The sequence below is a fragment of the Scomber japonicus genome, chromosome 10 (assembly GCF_027409825.1).
Source record: "Scomber japonicus isolate fScoJap1 chromosome 10, fScoJap1.pri, whole genome shotgun sequence".
Lineage (NCBI taxonomy): Eukaryota > Metazoa > Chordata > Actinopteri > Scombriformes > Scombridae > Scomber > Scomber japonicus.
Genome location: NC_070587.1, coordinates 30,813,362 through 30,838,773, shown reverse-complemented (window position 1 = coordinate 30,838,773; position 25,412 = coordinate 30,813,362). Strand labels below are relative to the sequence as shown.

Sequence of the window (25,412 nt, the reverse complement as noted above, 5' to 3'; positions counted from 1 at the left end):
TCTTTCTCCTTTTTTTTTTTCACCCTACCTTGTGTTCAGTAACTCTAGTCTTTTTAGAGCGGCTCTTTTTACCACACACACACACACCTACACACCTACACACACACACACAGTTATGTTAGCAGTGAAAGCATTGCTGCTGCTGTCGATTTTCAGCCCTCTTTCTCTCTCCCTCTTTCTCTCTCTCGCTCTCTCTCTCTCTCCCAATCTGCCACAGTGCAGATCAGTTTTCACACCCGCCTGTTCTCTGCTTAGCACCAAAGCACCTTCACTTCACACACACACACACACACACACACACACACACACACACACACACACACCAGCATGTATGCACCACCGTGTCTGTACACATCAGGGCTTCACATTCACTATTACACATTTTAAAGACTTCCACTTAAGCAAATCTTGTAGGAAAGTTTCATTTGACAGGTGGCTGATATAAGGGCTCACAAAAAACATCCAAAACTCCATAAATGTTCGACACAGGTCACACACATTCACTTTGTGCAAGGTTTATGTTTCTCTACATTTTCAGTTTGATCCTCAAACTGAAACTAACCAAACAATATAGCCTCATGTAGGTTAGATGGGATGATTTCTTCCTCATATTGCAACCTGAATCACTTTTACTACAGTACACTGGTGCAACTGCAGACTTGTAGAAACATCTGTATGGAAACAGTTTGCATTCAACTGCCAGGTTTGCTAACAGCTGCTATAACCTCCTCTCTTCAGTCATTATGTGTTTTTAATTCTCAAATGAATTCACCATTTGCTCTCTTTTACATATGGATGTTTTGCATTCAGTGATTTGAATTGTATGTTTTCTCTCTTCTGAGTGCTTTTAACCCTCCTGTTGTCCTCGAGTCAAGGAAGGAAGGGAGGAAGAAGGAAGGGAGGAAGGAAGGAGGGAGGAAGGGAGGAAGGAAGAAGGAAGGAAAGGAGGGAGGGAGGAAGGAAAGGAGGGAGAAAGGAAGGGAGGAAGGAAGGAAGGAAAGGAGGGAGGAAAGGAGGAAGGAAAAAGGAAGGAAGGAAAGCAGGAAGGAAGGAAGGAAGGAAGTAAGGAAGGAAGGGAGAAAGGAAGGAAGGAAGGAATGGAGGAAGGAAGGAAGGAAAGAACAGTCAAAACAGACGGGGTCAATTTGACCCGGGAGGACGACACAAAGGTTCAACTACAGACGCTGCATGTTATCTGCACATATTACATATTGTACCTGCATAGACAGATGTGTTGAGTGTTTATAGAGGCGACTATGCAAATGAGAAATGATTTGGGTTTTACTTTTATTAACTATAAGACCAAGTAAGACCTAATGAAGTTAGACTTACTATCGGCTTTCCTTTGACCTCTAGCCTCAGATTCAAACCCGTCTCACTGCTGTATTGTTTAAATATCTCTGGACGTTGATATCAACTCAAAAACTCCAACAGCTTTTCCAACAGAAACACAGAAACTGATAAGCTTCATGTCAACAGCTGATAACGTGAGTTTATACAGTTGTGCACAAAGGGCTGCAACTATAGCCATTATCTTCACAATTGATTCATTTTGGAAATCATACATCCTTCATTCTGATAAATGTGAGTTAATGACCTTAGAAGCCAAAGATATTCAATTTATAATAATATATTTACTTCAGCTCAATAAACGACTTCAATGATTAAACAATGATATAAAACAGGTGATTTTCATTTGGTTAATTAATTAAGTGACTAATAGTTTCACCACTATTCAAACAACACACACACACACACACACACACACACACACACACACACACACACACACACACACACACACACACATGCAGAGAGACAAAGGACAGAGCGTGTGTGTGCAAACCCCTGACTGTGTGTCTCTATTCCTGTCCTGCAGCAAGGGGTCAAAGTTGACAGCGGTCCTCATGCTGCTTTTACAGGCAGTAAAAGATTGCAACTGAATACACAAGTCAAGGTGAAGTGAGGAGGAGGAGGAGGAGGAGGAGGAAGGGGGCCAGGAATGGTACTACATCAAGCTCCTGTTTAAAGGCAGAAAAAACTGTCAGTCTTTGTGTGTATTTCAGGAAATGATGAACACACTAATTATAAAGTTATGATTTAGACTGAGTGTTTTATGGAGGTTAAAGCTGGTACTTAAACTCACAGCAGGTGGATTTTATGAAAATGTTCTAATACTGTTATTTCTAAAAGGTTTTCATTTATATGTTTATTATTTTTAACACATATAACCCATAGAGCTAAAAAAGAATGATTTAAACTGGCTCCTCTATGTACTATTGCTAATGCTTATGGATTATATAGCAACATATGTAGCAGTATCAGTTGAGTGTGGATGACTAAAATGTGAGCTACAGTTGAATTTCATAGTATCAATATAAATATCAGATTTAATGTTTCTGGAAACAATGAAATAAAATCATGAAGAGAGAGAGAGAAAGAAAAATAGAGAGAGAGAGAAATTCTCTGAGTTCTTGTTCTTTCTTTTTAAGTGTGAAAGCAAAAGATATCTCCCCATGCAAACACACACACACACACACACACACACACACACACACACACACACACACACACCTGTCCGAGCAGCAGCTGCCCTGGGAATCGATCTGTCACTCCTGGAGCGTGGCGAGGATGAGCTGCCTTTGTGTGTTGGTAAAAAGAGCCTGTAATGTCTTTGTGTGTGTGTGTGTGTGTGTGTGTGTGTGTGTTAATTTGTGAGAAGTGAAAGAGTGTGTATGTCTATTTATATGTGTGTGTGTGTGTGTGTGTGTGTGCCCGCTCTGGCATTCTGCTTGAAGATCTGAGCTGGCCGACAAGACAACTGACAAAACCACATCTGTGTCAGCAAAAAGTTAAGAGTGTGTGTGTGTGTGTGTGTGTGTGTGTGTGTGTGTGTGTGTGTGTGAGTGCGTGCGTGTCATCTCCCTCATCAACACAACTTGTGAGCGAGTGTGTACAAGTGTTTGTGTGTTCAGACAGCAAACAGCGAGGGAGGGAAATCTTTAAACTTTATTAAACTGACACACACACACACACACACACACACACAGGAATTCAAAAGTTTTTCTTTCCAAGCAGGAAACAGAAACTGAGCCGAGTTGCTGTTGGATGTTTTTGGGAGAACAAACACCCTTACCACCGTTACGTACACCGCCTGTTTATTTAATGGTGTCCACATCCTCAGAGGAAAGTTATGAACTGAATCATGGATGAAATCACAGATAAGCAATAAGAGATAACAATGACCAAACTGCTTAACTTCCTATGACAGTTTTAAAAATAATAATCATTTTTGGGCAGCCATATCTTTCATATATGACGACACTGCAACAGCCGATATGTTTTGTAAGAAATGTGACAAATGGCTGAATTTTCTCTCAAATGTTGCTAAAATGTTGATACTTAACCCTGCTGTTGTCCTCCTGGGTCAAATTGACCCCATCTCTTCTTTCTTTCCTTCCTTCCTCTTTCTTTAATTTTTCCTTCATTCTTACCGTCCTTCCCTCTTTCTTTGCTCCCTCCTCCTTCCTTCCTTCATTCCTTCTCTCCTTACTTCCTTCCTTTCCCTCCCTCCTTACTCCTTTCCTTCCTCCCTTCCTCCTTCCCTCCCTCCTTACTCCTTTCAATCCTTCCTTCCTTCCTTCCTTCCTTCTCTCCTTACTTCCTTCCTTCCTCCCTTCCTTCTCTCCTCACTTCCTTCCTCCTGTCCTTCCTTGACCCGATGACAACAGGAGGGTTAACATATGAACATGTGAAATGTAATTCTTTTGTTTTCCACCAAAATATGTGACCTTGCAGTTCAACATCAGCTAATAGAAACAACAGCAATATTAAAATTGTCATGGTTATGTTTAGATACTGGCAGCACTTGGTTATTATCGGGGGAACGATCATATTCTTGGTTTAATACAAAAGAAATGACTCGTGCAATAGTTGGCGCTAAACTACAGTGGACTAGAAAAAGAAGTTAGTTCAGTAAACAACATTAAAGCAGATAAAGGAGTTACATTAATCTCCCTACAGCAGATATTTATGCTATAAAGATCCTGGAGCTGCATCTCAGTAAAAAAGGACTTAACCCTCCTGTTGTGGAGGAAGGAAGGAAAGGAGGAGGGAGGGAGGAAGGAAGGACAGAAGGAAGGATGGAAGGATGGAAAGGTGGGAGGAAGGAAGGTAGAAGGAAGGAAAGGAGGAAGGAAGGAAAGGAAAGGAGGAAGGATCGGAGGAAGAAAGAAGGAAGGAAGGTAGGAGGGAGGGAGGAAGGAAGGAAGGAAGGAAGGGAGGAAGGCAGGAAGGAAGGAAGGAAAGGAGGGAGGAAGGAAGCAAGGAAGGAGGGAAGGGAGGAAAGGAGGGAGGGAGGAAGGAAGAAGGAAGGAAGGAAGGAAGGAAGGAAGGAACAGTCAAAACAGACGGGGTCAATTTGACCCGGGAGGAGGACAGGAGGGTTAAAGGAGAGTCTCAGCTTGATGCACAATTACAGGCCATTATAAAAATAGACAGTTGACATCATTTTCTATCTGATGAGTTATGACACACATGAGAACATTTATGAGATTTTATCATCTGTGATTCAGCCTTCTAGAGAAGAGAAAACACTTTCCTTTATTGATATCATAATATCTTCAGCACGCTATCAGCAGTGACTCAGCTCGTGATATGGAAATGTTGTGCAAGCGTTGTTGACCTGTCTGTTAATGTCGTATCATGGCAGAATGAAGCTTTAAAGGAACACGAAGGAGGTGAAGGAAACCTACAGTCTGAATGAGATAAAAGCTGATGTGTGTCAAACCACAACATCTGTTTATTTTTTGTTTGCATGTAACAGCAAAAAAAAAAGTTGATCCATTTTGTAGTTTAACCCTCCTGTGGATGGGAGGAAGGAAGGAAGGAAGGATGGAAAGGAGGGAGGAAGGTAGGAAGGTAGGAAGGTAGGAAGGAAGGAAGGAAGGAAGGAAGGACAGGAGGAAGGACTGGAGGAAGAAGGAAGGAAGGGAGGAAGGAAGGGAAGAAGGAAGGAAAGGAGGATGGACTGGAGGAAGAAGGAAGGAAGGGAAGAAGGAAGGAAAGGCGGATGGAGGGAGGAAGGAAGGGAGAAGGAAGGAAAGGAGATAAGAAGGAAGGAAGGAAGGAAAGGAGGAAGGACAGGAGGAAGAAGGAAGAAACGGAGGAAGGAAGGAAGGAAAGGAGGGAGGAAGGAAGGAAGGAGGGAGGGAGGAAGGAAAGAAGGAAGGAAAGGAGGAAGGACGGAAGGAAGGAAGGAAGGAAGGAAGGAACAGTCAAAACAGACAGGGTCAATTTGACCTGGGAGGACGACAGGAGGGTTAACAGTTATTCTACCACCTGCGTGTGTGTGTGTGTGTGTGTGTGTGTGTGTGTAAAGCCGTCATGTTGTGTTTTCACGATGAAGCCATTCTTTGCTCACACACACACATATCATCTGGTGAGGGCGCAGCAGGGATGATATGTGTGTCATCTGTATTGGAGCTGTCACTTACAGAAGGTCACACACACACACACACACACACACACGCACACACACACACACACACATAACCTGCTGTTGAACTGACAACCTGTAGCATGTAAACGGGTGACAGATTGCATTGGCTGACCAGATGAGTGTGTGTGTGTGTGTGTGTGTGTGTGTCTGCGCGTGTGTGTGTGTGTGTGTGTGTGTGTGTGTGTGTTATGGGGGCTGATTGGGGTGCTGATCACTCCACGAACTCAGCTGAGCCCCGCCAGTAAATCAGAAACACACACACACACACACACACCTCCACACACACACACACACACACACACACACAGGGTTTCCCTCAGTCTCCAACAACACATTGATTAGTTGCATCCGACAGTCACTAATGAAGTCTTATTAATGAGGACAGTGTGTGTGTGTGTGTGTGTGTGTGTGTGTTGTATTCTGTGGTCAGTTGCCCCTCCCCCCTCCATTACCCCCTTGGGAAATCTGCCCCTCTCTCTCTCTCTTTCCTTCTCTTTCCCTCTCTTTTTATTCCTCGCTCCCTCACAGCTCTCTCACCCTCATGCTCTCTTTTCATCCTCGACTTTCTCTCATTTCATTCACTCTCCATCTTTCTCTCCCTCGTGTCCATCCTTTATCCTCCTCATTGTCCTTCTCTCTCTCCCTCTCTGTGTGTTTCACTTTTCTTTCCTTCCATCCACATCTCCTCCGTCTCTGCTTTTCTGTTCAATTTAAAACACTTAATCCGAATGTGTATTTGTGTTTGGTTCATTTTGCTTCAGCTCGAATAATTATAAGAAAATTAAAGCTTGTAAACAACGATGACATCACTCAGACAGTTTGATTATTAGGTAATATTCATCATTGACTGAGCTTTTACCAAAATTAATCTGATTCCATTCCTTTTTTCCTCTCTCCCTCCTTACTCCTTTCCTTCCTTCCTCTTTTCCTCCCTCCCTCCTTACTCCTTTCCTTCCTTCCTCTTTTCCTCCCACCCTCCTTACTCCTTTCCTTCCTCCCTTCCTCTTTTCCTCCCTCCCTCCCTCCTTACTCCTTTCCTTCCTTCCTCTTTTCCTCCCTCCCTCCTTACTCCTTTCCTTCCTTCCTCTTTTCCTCCCACCCTCCTTACTCCTTTCCTTCCTTCCTCTTTTCCTCCCACCCTCCTTACTCCTTTCTTTCCTTCCTTCCTTCCTGTTTTCCTCCCTCCCTCCTTACTCCTTTCCTTCCTTCCTTCCTCTTTTCCTCCCTCCCTCCCTCCCTCCTTACTCCTTTCCTTCCTGCCTTACTTCCTTCCTCCCTTACTTCCTTCCTCTAGTCCTCCCTCCCTCCTTACTCCTTTCCTTCCTTCCTTCCATCCTTCATCCTTCCCTCCTTCCTTCCTTCCATTCGTGTACAAAGTTGGACGGTAGATAAAAATCATATTGCTTTTAATGTGATAAAGAATTCTATATATATCAGTAGGTGTAGCTGAAAGCTGAGACTGCCGGCTGATAAAGATTGAAAAAGACACGTTATTCAGTCTGAGAAGCAAAAACGATCACAAGACAAACTGAACAGACTTCAATTTAAAAAAAAGAGGATCCAACAGCATCAGAAAAGGACACAGCTGAAGCACATGAGGAAATCAATTAAGGCGGGAAATCACGGGAAATACAGACAACAGACACAGAAGAGAGAAAGAAAACCTTTCAAAATAAAACAGGAAGTAAAAGCTCAGGGAAGATATGACTAGATCCATTTATCATTTATCAAAAATTACAATACCAGCACCAATCCAAGAATCCCCTTAAAAATGATACCAACTGAGTACTTCATTCATTCCATACCCATCATGTGAATAGAAGCATTAAAGCAGGGGTGTCAAACATGCAGCCCGTGGGCCAGAACCGGCCCACCAAAGGGTCCATTTTGGCCCACTTTCCTTCCTGTCTTTTTTTCCTTCCTTCCTTCCTTCCTTCTTTCCGTCCTTTCTTCCTTCCATCTTTCCTTCCTGTCTTCTTTTCCAACTTTTCTTTTCTTTTCTTTCTTCCTTCCTCACTTTTATTCTTTCCTTCCTTCCTTCTCCTTTTCTTTTCCTCCCACCTTCCTTCCATTTGTCCTTGCTCCCGTTCTGCCCCCCTTCTCTTCCTTCCTTCCTTCCTTTTGTCCTTCCCTCCCCTCCTTCCTTCCGTTCTTCCTTTTGTCCTCCCTCTTTCCCTCCCTTCATTCCTCCCATCTTTTTAATGATCCGGCCCACATCAGATCAAATTGGGCTGTTTGTGGCCCTTGAATGAAGATAATCCCCCCCCCCCCCCCCCCCTGCATTAAAGTCTTCAAATTATTCAGACTTTCAGACAATCTCATAAAATTGAAGATCTTTGAGAGCTACAGATCATTTTTCTGGTCTAGAGTACAATATTCTTTTTTTTTGTCCTGAATAATGGTAAATAATTACAAACTGGGATCAAATCAGTAGAATAATAAGGTGTATAAAAAGGTGGATGTTGTGTTTAACTAGATATGACTTTCTATCTGAGGAGGAAACGACCATATTTGGAAGCTGAAAGGATGAAAAAAGATGAAAAAAAAAAAAACAATATGAGTGATGGGAAAAGAAACTGAGAGGAAAGAGAGAGGGAGAAGGAAGGATGAAATGAAGATATGAAGGAGGACGGTGTGTGTGTGTGTGTGTGTGTGTGTGTGTGTGTGTGTGTGTGTGTGTGTGTGTGATTGTAGCTGGTTAACCTTGGTGGGTTTCATTAGCGACCCAAGGCCAGCAGGCTGAGGATGAATTAGGAGGCTGGGGGCCACAAATTTATCCTGGACAAGGCCTTCTCTGATTAAACCTGCTGGACGGACACACACACACACACACACACACACACACACACACACACACACACAGAGGGACAGGTAAACACATTTAAGCAGGGGAAAACGGACAAATAGGTTATGCACGTTAAAGTAAAATGAACATATGTGTGCAAAATTTAAAACATATAAACATTAAGAACACACACACACACACACACACATTGACACACTGTTGGGTGTAATCTACGAGGAGTTTATCATCTAAATACTTCAAACCCTGAGTCGCTTCCAATCCGTTACATATGGGCCCCTCAGACCACACGTGTACTGCAACGTGTGTGTGTGTGTGTGTGTGTGTGTGTGTGTGTGTGCATGTGCATGAGAGAGAGAGAGTGTGAGTGTGTGTGAGAGAGAGAGTGTGTGAGAGAGTTCATCTTTATCCAGAAAGCCCAAAAGCTGCCATGGAGTGTAAAGCGATCACGCTGGCTTTACCACCAATGAAGAGTTTCGTTTTTTTTTTCTGTGGAGAGCTCTTCATGGTTGCGGAGGGTTCGTCGAGTGCGTCCGCTGATCCCAGGATGTCCCACCTGACCCCTGAGACCCTTGGAAGACGCCCATGACAAGGGATCATCCCCTCGTCACTGTTCTCCTATAACCTCAAACCTTCAGTGTTTCAAGGATTTCAGTGTTCGGTTTAGCTCTGAGATGCCAAATATTCTGATTCTTATTAATCATGTTTTTATGTGATGCTTTTATTTTCTTAGCAGCATTTAATATCTTATCTTCTTCCTCTGTTGACTGTTGACTCTCTGGAAATACTTCTTAAACTGTCACGTAAAGTTTTTTTTTCAATGAAGGCAAATCTGTTTTTCTTTTAACCCTTTACATACTGCTCATATCGTGACTCATAATTAGTCTCTGCACCAATTCACATTCATAAATTCCCTGTCAGTCATTAATAAATGTTTCATTAATCCTTCTGTTTGAGTAATAATATAGAAAAAAAGACATTCACAATCACTATTTTATGGACCAGTAGAGCATTTTATAGAATATGAGCAGCTACCGCCGTGGCTAACTAGCAGCTAGCGCATTTCCTAACATATTCCCATTATAGCTTCATGCATATTCCTCACCAATGCCAGCTAATGTGTTTGCAAACCCGGAGGCTGAAGATTCAGGTCCGCAGCAGTTGTGGGACTGCAGGTTAAGTAGACTCCAACACTTCTAACTTTAAAAGTTAACTTAACTTTGAAGACATTAGCTAGCTAGCTAAAAGTCTAATACAAACACTGAATTAGCTGAGGACAAGGCAATTTTAGTGTTGTGTAACTGCATTGATAGTTACTTGCTGTTGTAAATAAAATTAAGAAAATAAAAAGAAGAATTCCTCACAACCTTGAGCTTCACTTTTCTCTCCCTCTCTGCTGCTGCAGGTGCAACCTGGCTGCATAAAGTGACTGCTGCTACGTTCTCTGATTTTATGCAGACAAGATAGGAAGTTGCACTAACTTAATAATTTTCCTTGTTAAGTGAATGCAGAAATGCTTATCCAAAATAAGTACATTTCTGAGTTAAGACAGTTTTCTTTATTTTTAATTTTGAACATATAACAAATTGTATTTTTTATGTTGAAAAAGCTCATGTTTGTAAGTTATACTAACTAACCTCCTGAATCATTTTTTAGAGTGTACTTCAAAACCATACTTATGCACTGAAAGGTTTGTTCATTTCTATCATCAATGTGCAAATATGTGTGTGTTTACATCTTATATGTCCTATAATGTGAATGTTATAATAGTTTAAAGTGCTGACTATTGCACAAGACAGACAGTAATTCTCTTATTCTGCATCGTCTAATGATTTATGACAACTTTAAAAACTATTTCATTAACTTCCTCACTCTTACTACGATCTCATCAACCTTTACACCAGTGTGAAGTTGCATAATGCACGTTTCCGAAGGAGTGGAAGTAATAAAACAGGCTAAAGTTCGTCATCGATGGTCGTCTTCACACCCCCCCCCCCCAACCCCCAACCAATGTAATCTAGGTGAGGAAGGGTCAGTGGGTTCTTTGGACAGTCTGCAGGGTCACTGAGTCTTCTCAACCTTATGTCAACCTGCTAATACCTGACCCAGAGCCTAAACCCTGCAAGGTCAGGACGACTATCAGCATCTTTACACACACACACACACACACACACACACACACACACACACACACACACACATACAAATATATATGATGCTCCTCTAAGCATTCGGTTCCTCGAAATCTCATAAGTTAAGCAGATAATGGGTTGGTGGTCTGATCCATGCTATAGGATGAAATGACCCTGGTCAACGAAGGGTTAACCACTTCACATTGCGTTTTTTTATTTTTTTTGTTATAACAGCGTTGATGTAGAGTTAAACACAGATGCTTTCTAAGTGAATTAGAGGAGGATAAAGAGGAGAGGGGCTATCTGCTCTCAAAACAACGGCAAAAAGTGGTAAAAGGATGTAAAAATAACTGCTGTAATTACTAAAGAGGAGAGGACAGGAAACGTTTGAGGATTCAAGAGAAGAAGATGGTTTTTTTTTCTTTCTTTCTTTCTTCAGATCTTATTTATGAATGAGGAGTGTCTGCAGGGCGATGACCTTTACTTTCCAATTACGTAAAGTTATTTATGTTGCTGCTTCTTCTGCTTAACGGACACGCTGAACTGGTGCTTGTGTTTATCACTCAAGATGTCAGAAAGTCAGAGTTTAAACCCATCAGAGGAGCAAAAGAGTGTTGAATGGATCTTTATTTAAAAAGGCAAATATAGTTAAATGGGGCTCCCCTGATTGTATAAGGGTCAATAATAGGGTTTCATTGTGTCCATGTGGTTTAGTTTAAATTTAAAGAGTTAAAAAGTGAAAATAAAAAGTATGAATAACTTCACACATTCTTTTTTTGTGGACTCAGCATCAAATTTCTGCTTTTAATCCATTTAGAGAGAATATATTAGAGGATTATGGCAAAAATGTCTAAGTGGTGTAACCATAAAAACTTTGGACCAAATAATTCAACTTGATTAAAAACAGTAAATAGTCAATAAAACAGCATATCAACTAGTTTGGCATGATCTTACATTATAACTTTTATATTAAATAAAGCTAATGGAATACTATTGTTCTAAATATTACATTTACTCTGGAGAATCATGGAGATCAGGAACCTGACTGCTTTCCTTCTCTTCATCCTCCTTTATCTTTCTTTCTTTCTTTCTCTTCTTACTCCTATATCTTGCTTTGTTTCTTTCTTTCTCCTTTATCTTTCTTTGTCTTCTTCCTCTCTCTTTCTTTCTTTCCTTCCTCCTTTCTCTCCACCTCCAACTTCTTGTTATTTCTTTCTCTTCTTTCTCCTCTTTGGGGGATGAAATATATGTATAATTCTTTTGTGGTTACACCATTTGACATTTTCAGGAGCATTCAGTCTTACTGTTGGTAAAAAAATGATGCAAATATCATTTCAAAAGACATAAAACCAACAAAAACAACATTTTAAGAAACCTGATGCTGCTTTTAAACTATTCTTTAACAGATTTTTACTTATTTGTTACTGACCCATTCATCAAATTCAATTTACGAGTAGTAGTAGTGGTAAGTAGTGAAATCTGAGAAAATAACAAAGCTAAAGGAATCTAATGAAAATACTACAACTGCTAAGGAATAAAGAGTCAGCAGATCTTGGACCATAATGCATCAATTTTCAACTGTGCATCTCTTTCATCATGTTAGTGCATACTGAGGACATGTTTGTTTATATATTTAAAGTCACAGTGAAAGCGTCTTTAGCCTCCGTAAAGTGTTGGAACAACAAGTGAAACAGAAACAGTGAAGTTATGGGAAAACTTCATAATGTTCAGGAATGTAAAGAGGAGCTGTAGAGGACTTTTGACCTCCACCCACACCCCAATTATCTGCTGAGAAGCTGGACGAGTCATCAGAAATATTTAAAGATTTTCCACTGAAAGAGGAGTTTGATGCTCAAAGTTGTGAGTATTGGGGTTTTTCTGGGTTTTTCTTCTTTTTCACTAGAACCTTTAACCCTCCTGTTGTCCTTGAGTCAAGGAAGGAAGGAAGGAAGGAAGGAAGGGAGGAAGGAAGGGAGGAAGAAGGAAGGAAAGGAGGAAGGAAGAATGGAAGGGAGGGAGAAAGAAGAAAGGAAGGAAGGAAGGATGGAAGGGAGGAAGGGAGGTAGGAAGGGCGGAAGGAGGAAGGAAAGGAGGAAGGAAGAATGGAAGGGAGGAAGAAAGAAGAAAGGAAGGAAGGAAAGAAGGATGGAAGGGAGGAAGAAGAAGGAAGGAAAGGAGGAAGGAAAGAAGGAAAGGAGGGAGGGAGGAAAGAAAAGAAGGAAGAGAGGAAGGAGGAAGGAAGGAAAGAAGGAAGGAAGGATGGAAGGGAGGAAGAAGGAAGGAAAGGAGGGAAGGAAGGGAGAAAAAGGAAGGAAAGGAGGAAGGAAGGATGGAAGGAAGGAAGGGAGGGAGGAAGGAAGGGAGGAAGAAGGAAGGGAGGGAGAAAGAAGGAAAGGAGGAAGGAAGGAAGGAAGGAAAGAATGAAGGAAGGATGGAAGGGAGGAAGAAAAGGAAGGAAGGAAGGAAGTTTTATGACTTTTTGGGTTCATTTTTGCACGAACACATGAATGAAACCTTGCAGCAGTGAATATTGGAGGAGGTGTTTTTGATGCAGTGTCTTCTGTTTACTCCATCCAGATTGTTTGTATCCAGAAGAAAAAACTATAAAAGTGCATTTGTTTTTGTTACCACCCACAACTAACTTCTAATTACCCTCGTTGTTAAAAAGTAATTGTGTCTCTGACTCTGAAATAAATTCACTAAAACCTTTTTTCGGAGAGAGAGAGAGAGAGAGAGAGAGAGAGAGAGAGAGAGAGAGAGAGAGAGAGAGAGAGAGAGAGAGCTTGTGTCGGTCAAAGGCTCAGGTTTTTTTTTTTTGTGTGTGTGTACATTTCTGAATCACTTACTTTTAATCCTGCATGCATGTGGATTCAGTTTCATTCCCCTCCTCGCTTTGTTGTTGCATTACAGAACATCAAAAGAGGAAAATAGCCCACCAATCTCTCACACTTTCCCTCTGTGTCTCTTTTTATTAGTTTTCATCTCTTTCAGCTTCTCTCTTTTCCAAACACACACACACACACACAGTGAAACACACACACACACACAGGCAGTACAGGTCCGAGTGCGTTTGATTTATCCTCCTGCATTTCCTCCATGGCTCATTTCCATAAATCACATGTCAGTATGTTTGTAGCCAGAGGGACGTTAACAAGAGGCCGCAGTCCAAACACACATCGCATAAAAAACCCTGAAAACACTCCCGACACACAGCGCCGGCCGGCTCGATGGCCTCATCCATCAGCGGAGCCGAGGAGAAGGAGGAGGAGGAGGAGGTGGAGGAGGTCGGAAAATTTTCATGTGGAGACTGCGAGGAAATGTTTTGTCATCCGAAGAAAGCGCTGTTGAAAGAAAGCGTGTGTGTGTGTGAGTGTGTTTGAAGTGTGTTTGTGTCCTCCACTTTCTCAAGTCAGACCACATGCCGAGCTCGCGGAGGGCCGATGAGTTCAGCTCGAAATCTGCCGCCAGTGTGTGTGTGTGTTTGCTTACCGCGCCGGTGTACACACACACACACACACACATATATATACACCCATACACGCAAGAACACACACACACATGCACAAGTCCTCTGGGGGTAAAAGTTCTCATACAGCTAGGGTTAGGGCTCGGGCGGTGGTCATTGTTTCCATGGAAACAGCCACTTAGGCAATCCTTCCTGTGTTGTTGTCCTGAAGGCAAAGTGGCTGCTTGTGTGTGTGTGTGTGTGTGTGTGTGTGTGTGAGTGTGTGTGAGTGTGTGTGTTTTTCCCACGGTGCTGTGATTGAATCAGACTCAGATACTATCTACTGTCCGCCCCCCACTCCCACTCCTCCTCCCCCCTCCTTCTTCTCCTTCTCCCGCTCCTGTTTACTAAGCACTTCCTCTCTGGCCCGAGGGGTCAAAGGTCACCCTGTAAACTGGAACTGGAGTCTGGCCTTGAGTTTGGCCTGCGCTGGTTTTATATGGAAATTACAGTCGCTCCTTCTTTGAAACAAAAGATCTTAAGTTGCAGACGCTTGCTTATTCTGGTTCTGCTTCATTCCTGCAGTAAATCAGCTGGCTGAGCACTCCGAGGCCGTTTAGCCCCCGTGGTTTGAACATATTTTGGCTTGTTGCTCCTTTAAATAATACAGCGTCTGAAGAAATAAACATCACTTTGAGTAGCAAAGAAATATGAAATTAGTTTTTATTTCCTCCCCATTTTCCTTTCAGGTATGTTATCTGTCTAGTACGGTGGCCTAGAAGGGCAAAACAACATGAAACATGTGAAACTCTTTTACAAAGCTTGAGATAAATTTACTATTATTACTATTACTATTATTATTATAAAACAAAATGACAAGAGCAAAACACTAATTTACATTTTAGAAAACAAATCTACAAGTGGCAAATCACTTTTATGAGCATAGAGACAAATTTACAAGCGAAACACAATCGTCACGGAAAGGGAATGTACCAAATAGTGAAGCAGAAGTGATAAAGTGAACGGCCTATTGGTGTAGTTTTCTGTGGAGTTTATGGTGATGTTTTGCCCATTTTGTGGCCCATTAAATGTATAAACTGTTTAACGTGGTTTTGCTTTTCATGTGGACGTCCAGAGAGGACACGGACCAGATATACTGCTTCATTACGTACAAAATGTTAATAATAATCATAGACACACATCATTCAGTTGCAGTCCAGTGATAAAATCCTCACTTTATCAATTCTGGTATTCAGTTCATCCCCTTTCCGTAAAGATTGTGTCATTTGTAAATTAGTGTCAGCGTTTGTAAAAGTGTTGCTGACAAGTGTCTCACTTGTCAGTTTGTTTTCCAAAATGCACATTTGTCTCAAGTTTTGTAAAAGGGTTCACGTCTGGGCCACTGTAATTTCAGATCTCAACCTTCAGTTTGAGTTATTCAGGCTAGTGTTTCGCATCTTGTACATTTGTTTTTCTAAAATGTAAATGTTGTTTCGTCTTTGCTCAAGGATCAGATACGCTGCGTTATTGCGTATAATATTTTATACGCTCACTTTATCACTTCTGGTATTCAGTTCATCCCCTTTCCGTAAATATTATGTCATTTGTAAATTTGTCTCAGCGCTCATAAAAGTGTTATATACATGTTCATGTTGTTTTGCACTTCCTGGCCACCGTTATCTAGATCTCAACCTTCAGTTTGAGTCATTCAGGCTATTAAATTAGAAGTGGTCTACTCTGTAAAAACTCCTCAAAAACACCATCATGTTTTTACAATATTTAAAATAGTTGGATTATTTTTGCCCTGTATGTTCACAGAGCTTCAGATGTCTCTATGTACAGTATGAATGGACAGAGGATAGAGGCACAGTGTTAATGTGACATAATGAGCTTTAAGGGTTCAGCGATAGTGAGTTTAACCAGTTCGTTTGACGGGTCATCCGATCACGTCTGAAGGCAAAAGTGTTTCCCTGTGGTGAAGGTCCACACACACACACACACACACACACACACACACACACACACACACGAGGGCAAAGACCAAAGCTTACTGTAATAACCTACACACCACCTTCCTCATGTTTTGTACTTTTGACACAATCAAGCATATACATCGATCAAATCAGATAGTTTCTCCTACAAAATAAAAGCATTCCATCTCAATTTAAAACGTAAGAAGTGAAAGAAGTAGTTGTGTTTTAATGATTTGATTGATTGATTCTCAGATTGTCTGTTTCGGAAAGTTACAGAAATTATTCAGCGTTGATATATTTTTCTAAAAAAGCAGGAATTTAGAAGCATGTGTCAGATATCAGATTCAACTGCATCAAAATTCACACACATTTTTTTCTCAAATTGCTGTTTCCGGATTGATTTTGTGTTTAGACATCTGCTTTGTTGTTTCACTTTTAAGTTCATCAGGAAGACCCCTGCTTCAATCCCCCTGCTACTGTATATAGAGATATTTAGATAGATAATATATCAGTCTGGGATTAATTACACACAATCACAACCTCTGTTCCCCCATAGGAGCTGTTCTGTGGCCCTGAGCAGCGTCAACATATTGACTTATTAACTGCCTCTGTGACAGATGTGTGTGTGTGTGTGTGTGTGTGTGTGTGTGTTGACTGTAATCCCTGTTGCTCCGATTAGCGACACACAATCCCTCCAGTCCCGAGAGGCAAGCTGTCAAAGAGAGAGAAAAGTGGGAGAATGGGAGAAAGAGAAAGAGAAAGAGGGAGGGATGAAAGAAAATAGAAGAAGAAGAAGAAAAAAAATGCCGGAGGGGGGGAAGGGAAGTGGAGAGGGAAAAAAAGAGAGAAAGTGAAAGAAAGACAGTTGGTGGAGAGAAATAGAAGAAAGTCAGTGAAATCATTAGATGGTAAAAGGAAAAGAAAGGGATAGATGTTAGAAGTAGAGAAGGAGAAATCGTCTCATTTAAAGGAGAGGAAACTAATTATCAGGCTTGTAATTTGCGTCCTGACTGATATGATGGAGTGTGTTCCTGTCTACTGTAGTTTGTGTGATTTTTATCAGCCAACTGTCAAAATCAACACGTGTGATTATGTTGTTGGTTAATTCACACGGTTGATCTTCTGATACTCATTATAACCCCAGAAATATAGATTTTATTTCATCTAATTGACTGAAAATCACACAGATGTTTTCCCATATGACATTCTCTTTAATTATAATCACTACTTTGATTAGATTGGGTGATAATTTGTATGTTATGCTTTATAACAGTCAAACCAGTGTATGTGCTGCCGTCCATCAACATACTTTGTAATAATTCATAATTTCTGCTTTTTTAACTGAAAAATGAGCTAAGATTTCATTTAACCTTTGTGTCGTCCTCCCGGGTCATATTGACCCAGTCTGTTTTGACTTGTTCCTCCTTTCATCCCTTCCTTCCTTCTTTCCTTCCTCCCTCCTTTCCTCCCTTGCCTCCTTCTCTCTTTCTTTCCTCCCTTCTTCTTTCCCTCCTTCCTTCCTCCCTCCCTCCTTCCTTCCTCCTTTCCTTTCTTCTTCCTTCCTACCTCCCTCCCTCCCTCCCTCCCTTCCATTCTTCTTTCCTCCCTCCTTTCCTTCCTTCTTCCTTCCCTCCTTTCCTTCCTCCCTCCTTCTTCCTTCCTTCCTCCCTCCCTCCTTTCCTTCCTCCCTCCTTCCCTTCCTTCCTTGACTCGAGGACAACAGGAGGGTTAAATATACAAAAAATAAGTATAAAATTTGTGGTAATAAGTTGGAATAAAGTTGGATAAAAAGGTTAAGTAAAGAATTGGGTGATAATTTATACTTTATAGCTTTATAAACAGTCAAACCAGCCAAAATGACCCCGATTCTCACATTGTTTTATAATCCAGTTGGTCAGGTTTAAAGTCAGAAACACATTTAATTGATTAATTATTAGATTATTTTGTTAACTGATGAACTAAACGACTTAACATTACAGACATTTAGAAAGTATCTAGGATTCATAATTACATATATACATAAAAAGTAACTTTACCACACATGCTACTGTTAAGAAAAGCCTGTATGTTGTCGTAAATTGGTCAAATATAGAAAGTTCACAGTGATAGACGACTGCAGGGAAACAAAAGAGGAGGGGGGGGGGGGAGAGAGAGAAAAAAAGTGAACGAACAAAAAGAAAAAAGCAATAAAGATGAGATGGGACTGATATAGAAACAGAAAGAAAAGAGGAAGTGATAAAGATATGAGGAGGAAAACAGAGAGTGATGGAGAGATAAAAGAGGGTGAGTTTGTCCTCTGTAAATACCAGACTTCCTTATAAACTGTCTGGTTTATATAAGCGCCTTTTTTTCTCTTTTTTTTTTCTTTTCTCACAGTGTTTCACAGAAAGAAAAGAACAAAACTTTTAAGATGCAACATAATGGATATTTAACAGTATGAATCCGTTATCCATCACTAGGTCTACTACTTTTGAGGAAATGTGAGTAGAATAATGGAAATATTAAGATGTTTGTCACCTATTAAACCTGTAAAAGTACTGCTGTGACTAAAAACAATGTGACTGGAGTTTTTTTTTTTTTTGGGGGGGGGGGGGGGGGGGGGGTGGGGTTGTTTTAATGACAGGAACATTTGAGTAATTTGACTTTTTTTCCACTGAAGCTACTCAATGTGATTTTTTTCCTTCAGATGGACAGATAAACAGGAAGACACAGAAGAAGAAGATAAAGGACGCTTTAAAGAGTGTTGCCTCTTTTCTTTGTTTGCATTTCCAAAGAATATATTATCATGTGAAGGTGGTGGGGGTGGGGGGTGGGGGGGGGGGGAATTTGGCTTATTGTTAATGCTGTTTTTGTGGAAGCAGTAGTTATGCAGAGGTGGGAAGTCATTATTTTTACTTCAGAACAATGTGAAAGGGAAACTTTGGTAGTTTTTGTAACCTGGACTCTTATTCTACAATCATTTTATGTCTTATACCCCTTTTCTACCGAGCTGGAGCCGGTGCTGGTTCAGAGCTAGTGCTAGAGCCAGTTGGTGCTAATCCAAGCACCTCTTACGAACCTGTTGCTTTTCCACCGGCAAGGAGCCACGCAATTACGTCACTGTATAACGTAGCCAGGGCACGCCTTTGAAGCACTTCATGATTCACCAATGAGAGGCAGCAACATGGCGCAAGGCATCTAGCCTGCCGGAAACGAAGAAGAAGAAGAAGAAGAAGAAGAAGAAGACGACAGCTCTGGCAAAAAAAAGGATAAAAATAGTACTTTTAATCAACAAATCTTTAACCCTCTGTAAATGCCACGCTAGTCAGCTAATGAACATTAACCCTGCTAGTCTGCTAATAAATGTTAGCCCCGCTAGCCGGCTAATAAACGTTAGCCCCGCCCCCAGTCCGCTGACGTAATCGGTTCTTGCTTTAGACCAGCAAAGAGTTGGTGCTTGCTCTAGCTCCCGTTCTGAGGCTCAGGGCTGGAGCTTTGGCGGTGGAAAAGCAAAGAACCGGTGCTTAGTCAGGCTCTGGCTCCGGCTCCGAACCAGCACCAGCTCCAGCTCGGTGGTAAAGGGGTATTAGTGATGAATGGGGACGATGTTTTTTTAAATTGAAGCAGCACTGAGCGAGATCGCTTCAGCCAGCAGCCGCAAAACACGCTGCAATGTAATCCAGAGTAAAGGTACGTCCACTAAAAGTGTTTGTTTTCACCACCGACAGGCTCAGATCGTTATTATAAGTATCTGACAACGTAATGGAAAGGACTATAAAACTTTTGTCTTTACTTTTTTCGATTGATTCAGTCTGTTATTGTGTCTAACTGCTTCTCAAGGAGAAGCCTCGTTCTGAATTCTCTTCTTCAGCCTCGCTTGGTCTGGAAATCATTCAGGTCTGTCATCTTGTAGGCTGTCCCCAAAAAGCGTTTATTCCTGTTCTGAGCGAGGATCGAGGAAGGATACGACACGAGAGCAGACTTTACGGAGATCATGACCCCCATCACAGCGTCACTGAGTGGAGACAGATTACACATTAAACTAAAAGGATATCACTCTCAAATTTCACATTTTTATTATATTCCTGTTTCATCATCCAGTTAAAAAGCAGTGCAACAACTTTCTTCATTTATTAGAACATTTTTTTCTTTTTATGATTGGTTATTTCCCACATTAACTTAGCTGTGGCTCTAAAGACGAGAGCCACGGAGCCATCGTAGCTCGCCATCTGGACACAAGCTGCGGTCTGATCAGGAAACACCCGACGAAGCATTTGTAGATGAATGCTAACAATGCATCATTTACATTCAATCTAAAAAATACTTAGCCTAATAAACAATTTACAGTGTTCAAAATACACTGATCATATTCTGAGATAATAAATAATGAATTCACAATCAGAATATCAATAAATATAAATATAAATAATGAAATAATATAAACAATCAGTACAAATGGCTCCTGTTTCTCAGAGTAGATCACAATAAATAGAGTTTAGTATACAGACTGAAGGTTTTTATTAAGGTGATACAGAAGCACAGTGCACATGTAACTATCAGAAACTAGCTAAGATTTCATTTAAATGAGGCCTATTTAGCCTAATATACAAAAAATAAGTAATAAGTTAAGTTGGAATGAAGTTGGCTAAATAGGTCAAACACAGAATTGGGTGATAATTTTTTTTTTAAGTATATTTTTGAGGCTTTTTGCCTTTAATGTACAGGTTAGAGAGAGACAGGAAATGGGAGGCAGAGAGGGGGCAATGACACGCAGGATTTGAACCAGAGTCGCCTGCAGTGAGGACTGTAGCCTCATTATATGGGGCGAGTGCTCTTCCCACTGAGTTAAACACTGCCGAATTGGGTGATAATTTATACTAATAGTTTATACATTATAGTTTTATAAACAGTCAAACCAGCCAAAAATGACCCAGGAGGACAAAAGCTACAAAGGGTTAAATGTTAAAGGTTTACGACTAAAATCACTTTTCTCACATTGTTTCATAATCCAGTTGGTCAGATTTTAAGTCAGAAATACACTTAATTGATTAATTATTTGATTATTTTGTTAACTGATGAACTAAATGACTTAATATTACAGTGATGTGATGACATTCAAGAAGGTTTCCAGGTAAAGTGGTCAAATATAGAAAGTAGATAGACAATAGACGACTACAGGGAAACAAAAGTGAAAGAAGGAAAATAAAAAAGCAATAAAGATGAGATGGGACTGATATAGAGACAAGCTATCAAAAGTCTCGACAGCTGTTAAATCCATCTGATCCAGATGTGATCCGCTGTCGCTTTTATCAGGAACAGACGTCACGATACACGATGCTTCACAGTAAAAGGACATCTCCTTTCTCTTAAATCATTAAATCATTCCCTCGTTTCCGCTCTCCTCTCTTTCCACGGATCCATGGGTGGGATTTAAAAGGGAATTTGGGAAGTTCACATTGTTCTTCTTCCAGAGAACCTTCTCCAGGACTTTACTTCCTGTGTTTATGATGTTACTCCAGACACTTCTGTCCAATAAGTGGAGTGAACACTCTCACGAGGCTTGTTGTGATGCTTTTTGAATCGCTGTTAAAAGAAACCTAAACAAGAGGAGAAAACCAGCTCATCCGCGGATTCAGATCAGAGCAAACGAGCTACAGGTTTGAAATGGCAGAGTGGGGAATAAATGAATTTCAGAATAAAAGCTGGGAGATTTTTTTATTTTTTATTTTTTAATGGAAACTGATGACATATATTCTTACAGAAATGGACAGACTCGAAAAGTAGTTATTTTATTTTATTTTCTATTGCACAAGCTGGAAGTGCTTGATGTTGTACACCACGAATATGCTGTGCTAATGAATATCTGTTATTAAACAAATCTTTACAAAAAAAAGAAAAAAGCTGGGAGTTAAATAAATTGTATGTGTGAGTTTAAAATGTGTCAATTTCTGCAGCATTGTTCAGGCTGATCGAAGCAGTTTTTCAAATCAATATTTCTGTTGGTTTAATCAAGATTGCTTCTCCATAACTTTTAAATATTACGAGTCCAAAAGGAGAAAATGCCAAGTTTACCAGTTCATCCGTGGATTCAGATCAGAGCAAATGAGCTACAGGTGTGAAATGGCCTAATGTAGTAGTTTGCATGAAAATGGCAGAGTGAGGAATAAGTGAGTTTCAGAATAAAAGCTGGGAGTTAAATAAATTGTATGTATGAGTTTAAAATGTGTCAATTTCTGCAGCATTGAAGCAGTTTTCAAATCAATATTTCTGTTGGTTTAATCAAGATTGCTTCTCTATAACTGTAGGAGCCAAAATATGTTTTGTTTATGTTTATATTTGCTTCAGCTGCATGTATTGCATCACATGCATTGCTTGACACATGGGTGTGGTTTCCCCTTATTTTACCTGTTCACTTGGGTGGCGGTGGGAGATTTGGACAAAGGGAGTTAGTAGAGCTCTGATATTTTCTGTTGACCGTCACCATCGTCTTCATCATCATCATCATCATCATCATCATCATCACCATCGTCTTTCATCACTTTATTCTTACAGTCGGATCACATCAGGGTTTTTACATGTTTGTGGATCAGCTGCTTATCAGTCCTTTTTGTTTTTTTCATTAAAATAAACTGCAGTAAAAACGACATCTGGACTTCACTATGATTTTGTCGAAGTGTCACAGATAAGAGCCTACTAAGTCTCTCAGCGGCCTTTCAGAAAAGTAGTCGCTACAGTAACTTTTAAATATCATGAGTTGAGTATTATGAGAATATCACATGTTGATATTAATAAAAAAAGAGTTTAGAAACCAGCAATCTAATGTGGCCTCTTACATCAAGCAGGTCATGAAGAGATTCAGTAGGGAACCAGTTTATATGCTATACATAAATCATTGAACATCATTATTCCTTTATAGTGGGACACATTTAGCTTTAGTACTCCACTGAGGGAAAGAAAAGATGCTATTAAGTTGCATTTGTTGTCTGCTATATACAGAAAGAGTATTTCTCACACACACATGAAGAGCTTATTTGGCACTTAGCTAACTGAATGAATTAAATGTGAATAAATGAATGCTGTGATTGTGAGTTAAGTCAAAGATCTGAAGGCGGCTGGTTGTGCTGTAATGTGCCTGAGATGTTTCTCGCAGTTCAGTTCAACCTCAGCGCTCTGATTAAAGAGTCAGAGGACGAGTAAATGAACCACACCTGTTGTAAAATACTCTCAGATCCCACATTGTGTTAGTGTGTATAAAGGAGAGAGAGAGGGAGAGAGAGAGGGAGAGAGAGAGAGGGGGAGAAAGGGAGGAAGAGGCCTTGACCTGCTGTCTTAATTGTTTGGCCTGTTTATTGCCTCACTTTCTCGCCGAATTTCTGGGTGTTTTACAGTTGTGTCACACCTCCAAAAAAACACCCAGTCAGGAAGGGAAGGGCCTGCAGGTGAAAGAAGAAGAAGAAGGAATTTGCTGCTATAACAACAGCCGCTCTTCTGGTTTCAGGGTTTTGACACAAGTTTGGACCAATTTTGCAGATATTTGCTCCCATTCAAACGTAAGAATAGTGAGGAAACATTGATGTTGGGTGATGAAGCTTGGCTCATGGTTGAGATCAGGACTCTGTGGAAGTTTTACACCAAACTGTGAAAGCATTCTCTTATTGAGTGAATGGTGTTATGCATAGAGGCGTCCTTGTGTCATGTGGTATTAAGATTTTCCAGTTACTGGCAAAAAGAGGCCCAAACAGGGAAAAACAAGCCCAGACCAAAAGTGAAGTAAAGTATGTAAACAGGAGTTTCCACATGCATGCATCCTCAAAAAGGTCAAATATTTGACCTATATCAATGCAGTGATACATGACCTGGAAAAAATGATCTTCATGATTTAGAATAGAAAGACAAAAACTCTTCTTTCCAGTGTTGTTGTCAGAAAGAGGAACAGACGAAGAGGAAGAAGGAGGCGAGGCGGAGGACGCAGCCAAGAGACAGAAAAACCAGAACAAAAACAAAGAGAGAGAGAGACAGAAAGAGACAGAGAGAGAGAGCGAGCCTGTCCAGGTGATACTTACCTGGCCCGTCAACCCTGTCATTAATTCTCTGACAACAGGGTTTGTCGCCGGCGACGTTTCCTCAGGGACTGTCTCCTGCGGCAACCCGGCGGTGCCACAAGGCCACGCCCCCTTTCGTCTCTCCCTTTGATCTCTGACGTCTTTAGACCTTTTATATTGACAGGGTGTTTTGCGGCTTGGGAAACCCCCTCCCCACCCCCCCACCCCCCCTCGTCTCTAAGTGTGAGTCACCTGCGCAGGTAGACGTCCACTCTGTGAGTCAGGCTCATGAGGACACATGAGTCAATAAACCACTGTTTTTAAAATTAGCCAACGAGGGGATATGAAGAGGTTTGAGTTCTTAAAAGACAGATTCCTTATTTGGATGAAAAATATGAATTGTGGTGACAAAACGAGACCTGAAAGTAAGAATGACTGCTGTGTTTACCAATCTTTTTAAACACTTAGGAAGAGAAACTGTACGGAGGAGTAAAATGTTAATGTCAAGTTTGAAATATGGAAGTTAAATGCCCACTTTAAAATCAGTAAATACAAACATCATGTAGTTGTTTTGTAGTCAAGAAACGACCACGAGTAAATTATTATGTCCTGCACTATCATAATAATAGAGAGAAAGAAATATAATAATAATGTCTGCCCCAAAAAAGTGAACAGGTTTTGTCTTTGTGTCGCCATAGTTACTGATTTCCTTTTATACTGTCCTTAGGGCCCTATAAAATCCATTTTATTTTTTCCCAAATTCCTCATTTTTTTTTACCTTTTACTCTCATTTTACTAACAAAGACAGTGTGTTTTTGCAAAACAACAGTTGACCTGACACATAGAAGTCCTCTGGGAACTGCTCGGCTCTGTACTGAGGGGTTAGGGTCCAGTTTTCCAAGTTTTTTCGCCGACGAAGACAGAGCTGTGTTCAGCCGCTTCGCCATGCTTACATTGATTTGAAGGGGGATGGGCTCAGTGTGTGGGGGGGGGCTTGTTGTGCCACCCAGATTTGCTTCCCTCTGTGCAGTTTTCACCAGATATACGTTCCTCTTCCACACAAAAACAGCATTTCAGTCAAATTATGTCAAATTCCGTGATATTAAAAATAAATTCCTATGTACTGTAGGTCTTTAGACAAATACCCCTTTTCCACCGAGCTGGAGCTGGTGCTGGTTCGGAGCCAGAGCCTGACTAAGCACCGGTTCTTTGCTTTTCCACCACCAAAGCTCCAGCCCCGAGCCTCAGGACGGGAGCCAGAGCAAGCACCAACTCTTTGCTGGTCTAGAGCAAGAGCCGATTACGTCAGTGGACTGGGGGCAGGGCTAACGTTTATTAGCTGGCTAGCGGGGCTAACATTTATTAGCTGGCTAGCGGGGCTAATGTTTATTAGCCGACTGGCGGGGTTAACGTTCATTAGCTGACTAGCGTGGCATTTACAGAGGGTTAAAGATTTGTTGATTAAAAGTACTATTTTTATCATTTTTTTGCCAGAGCTGTTGTCGTCTTCTTCTTCTTCTTCTTCTTCTTCTTCTTCT

At 40.9% G+C, this 25,412-nt stretch overlaps 1 protein-coding gene across 1 annotated transcript in view; it reads right to left on the bottom strand.

Moving 5' to 3' along the window:
- prdm1a (PR domain containing 1a, with ZNF domain) overlaps window positions 1–24,821 on the bottom strand; it is an 88,139-nt gene extending 63,318 nt beyond the window's left edge. Inside the window, exons 1-3 of the mRNA XM_053327659.1 lie at window positions 24,709–24,821; window positions 24,127–24,147; window positions 23,896–24,043 (exon numbers count right to left, since the gene is read on the bottom strand). Of these exons, the coding sequence (XP_053183634.1) occupies window positions 23,896–24,043; window positions 24,127–24,147; window positions 24,709–24,821 (282 nt within the window). The remainder of the gene's footprint in view (window positions 1–23,895; window positions 24,044–24,126; window positions 24,148–24,708) is intronic.
- Window positions 24,822–25,412: the final 591 nt, after the last annotated feature.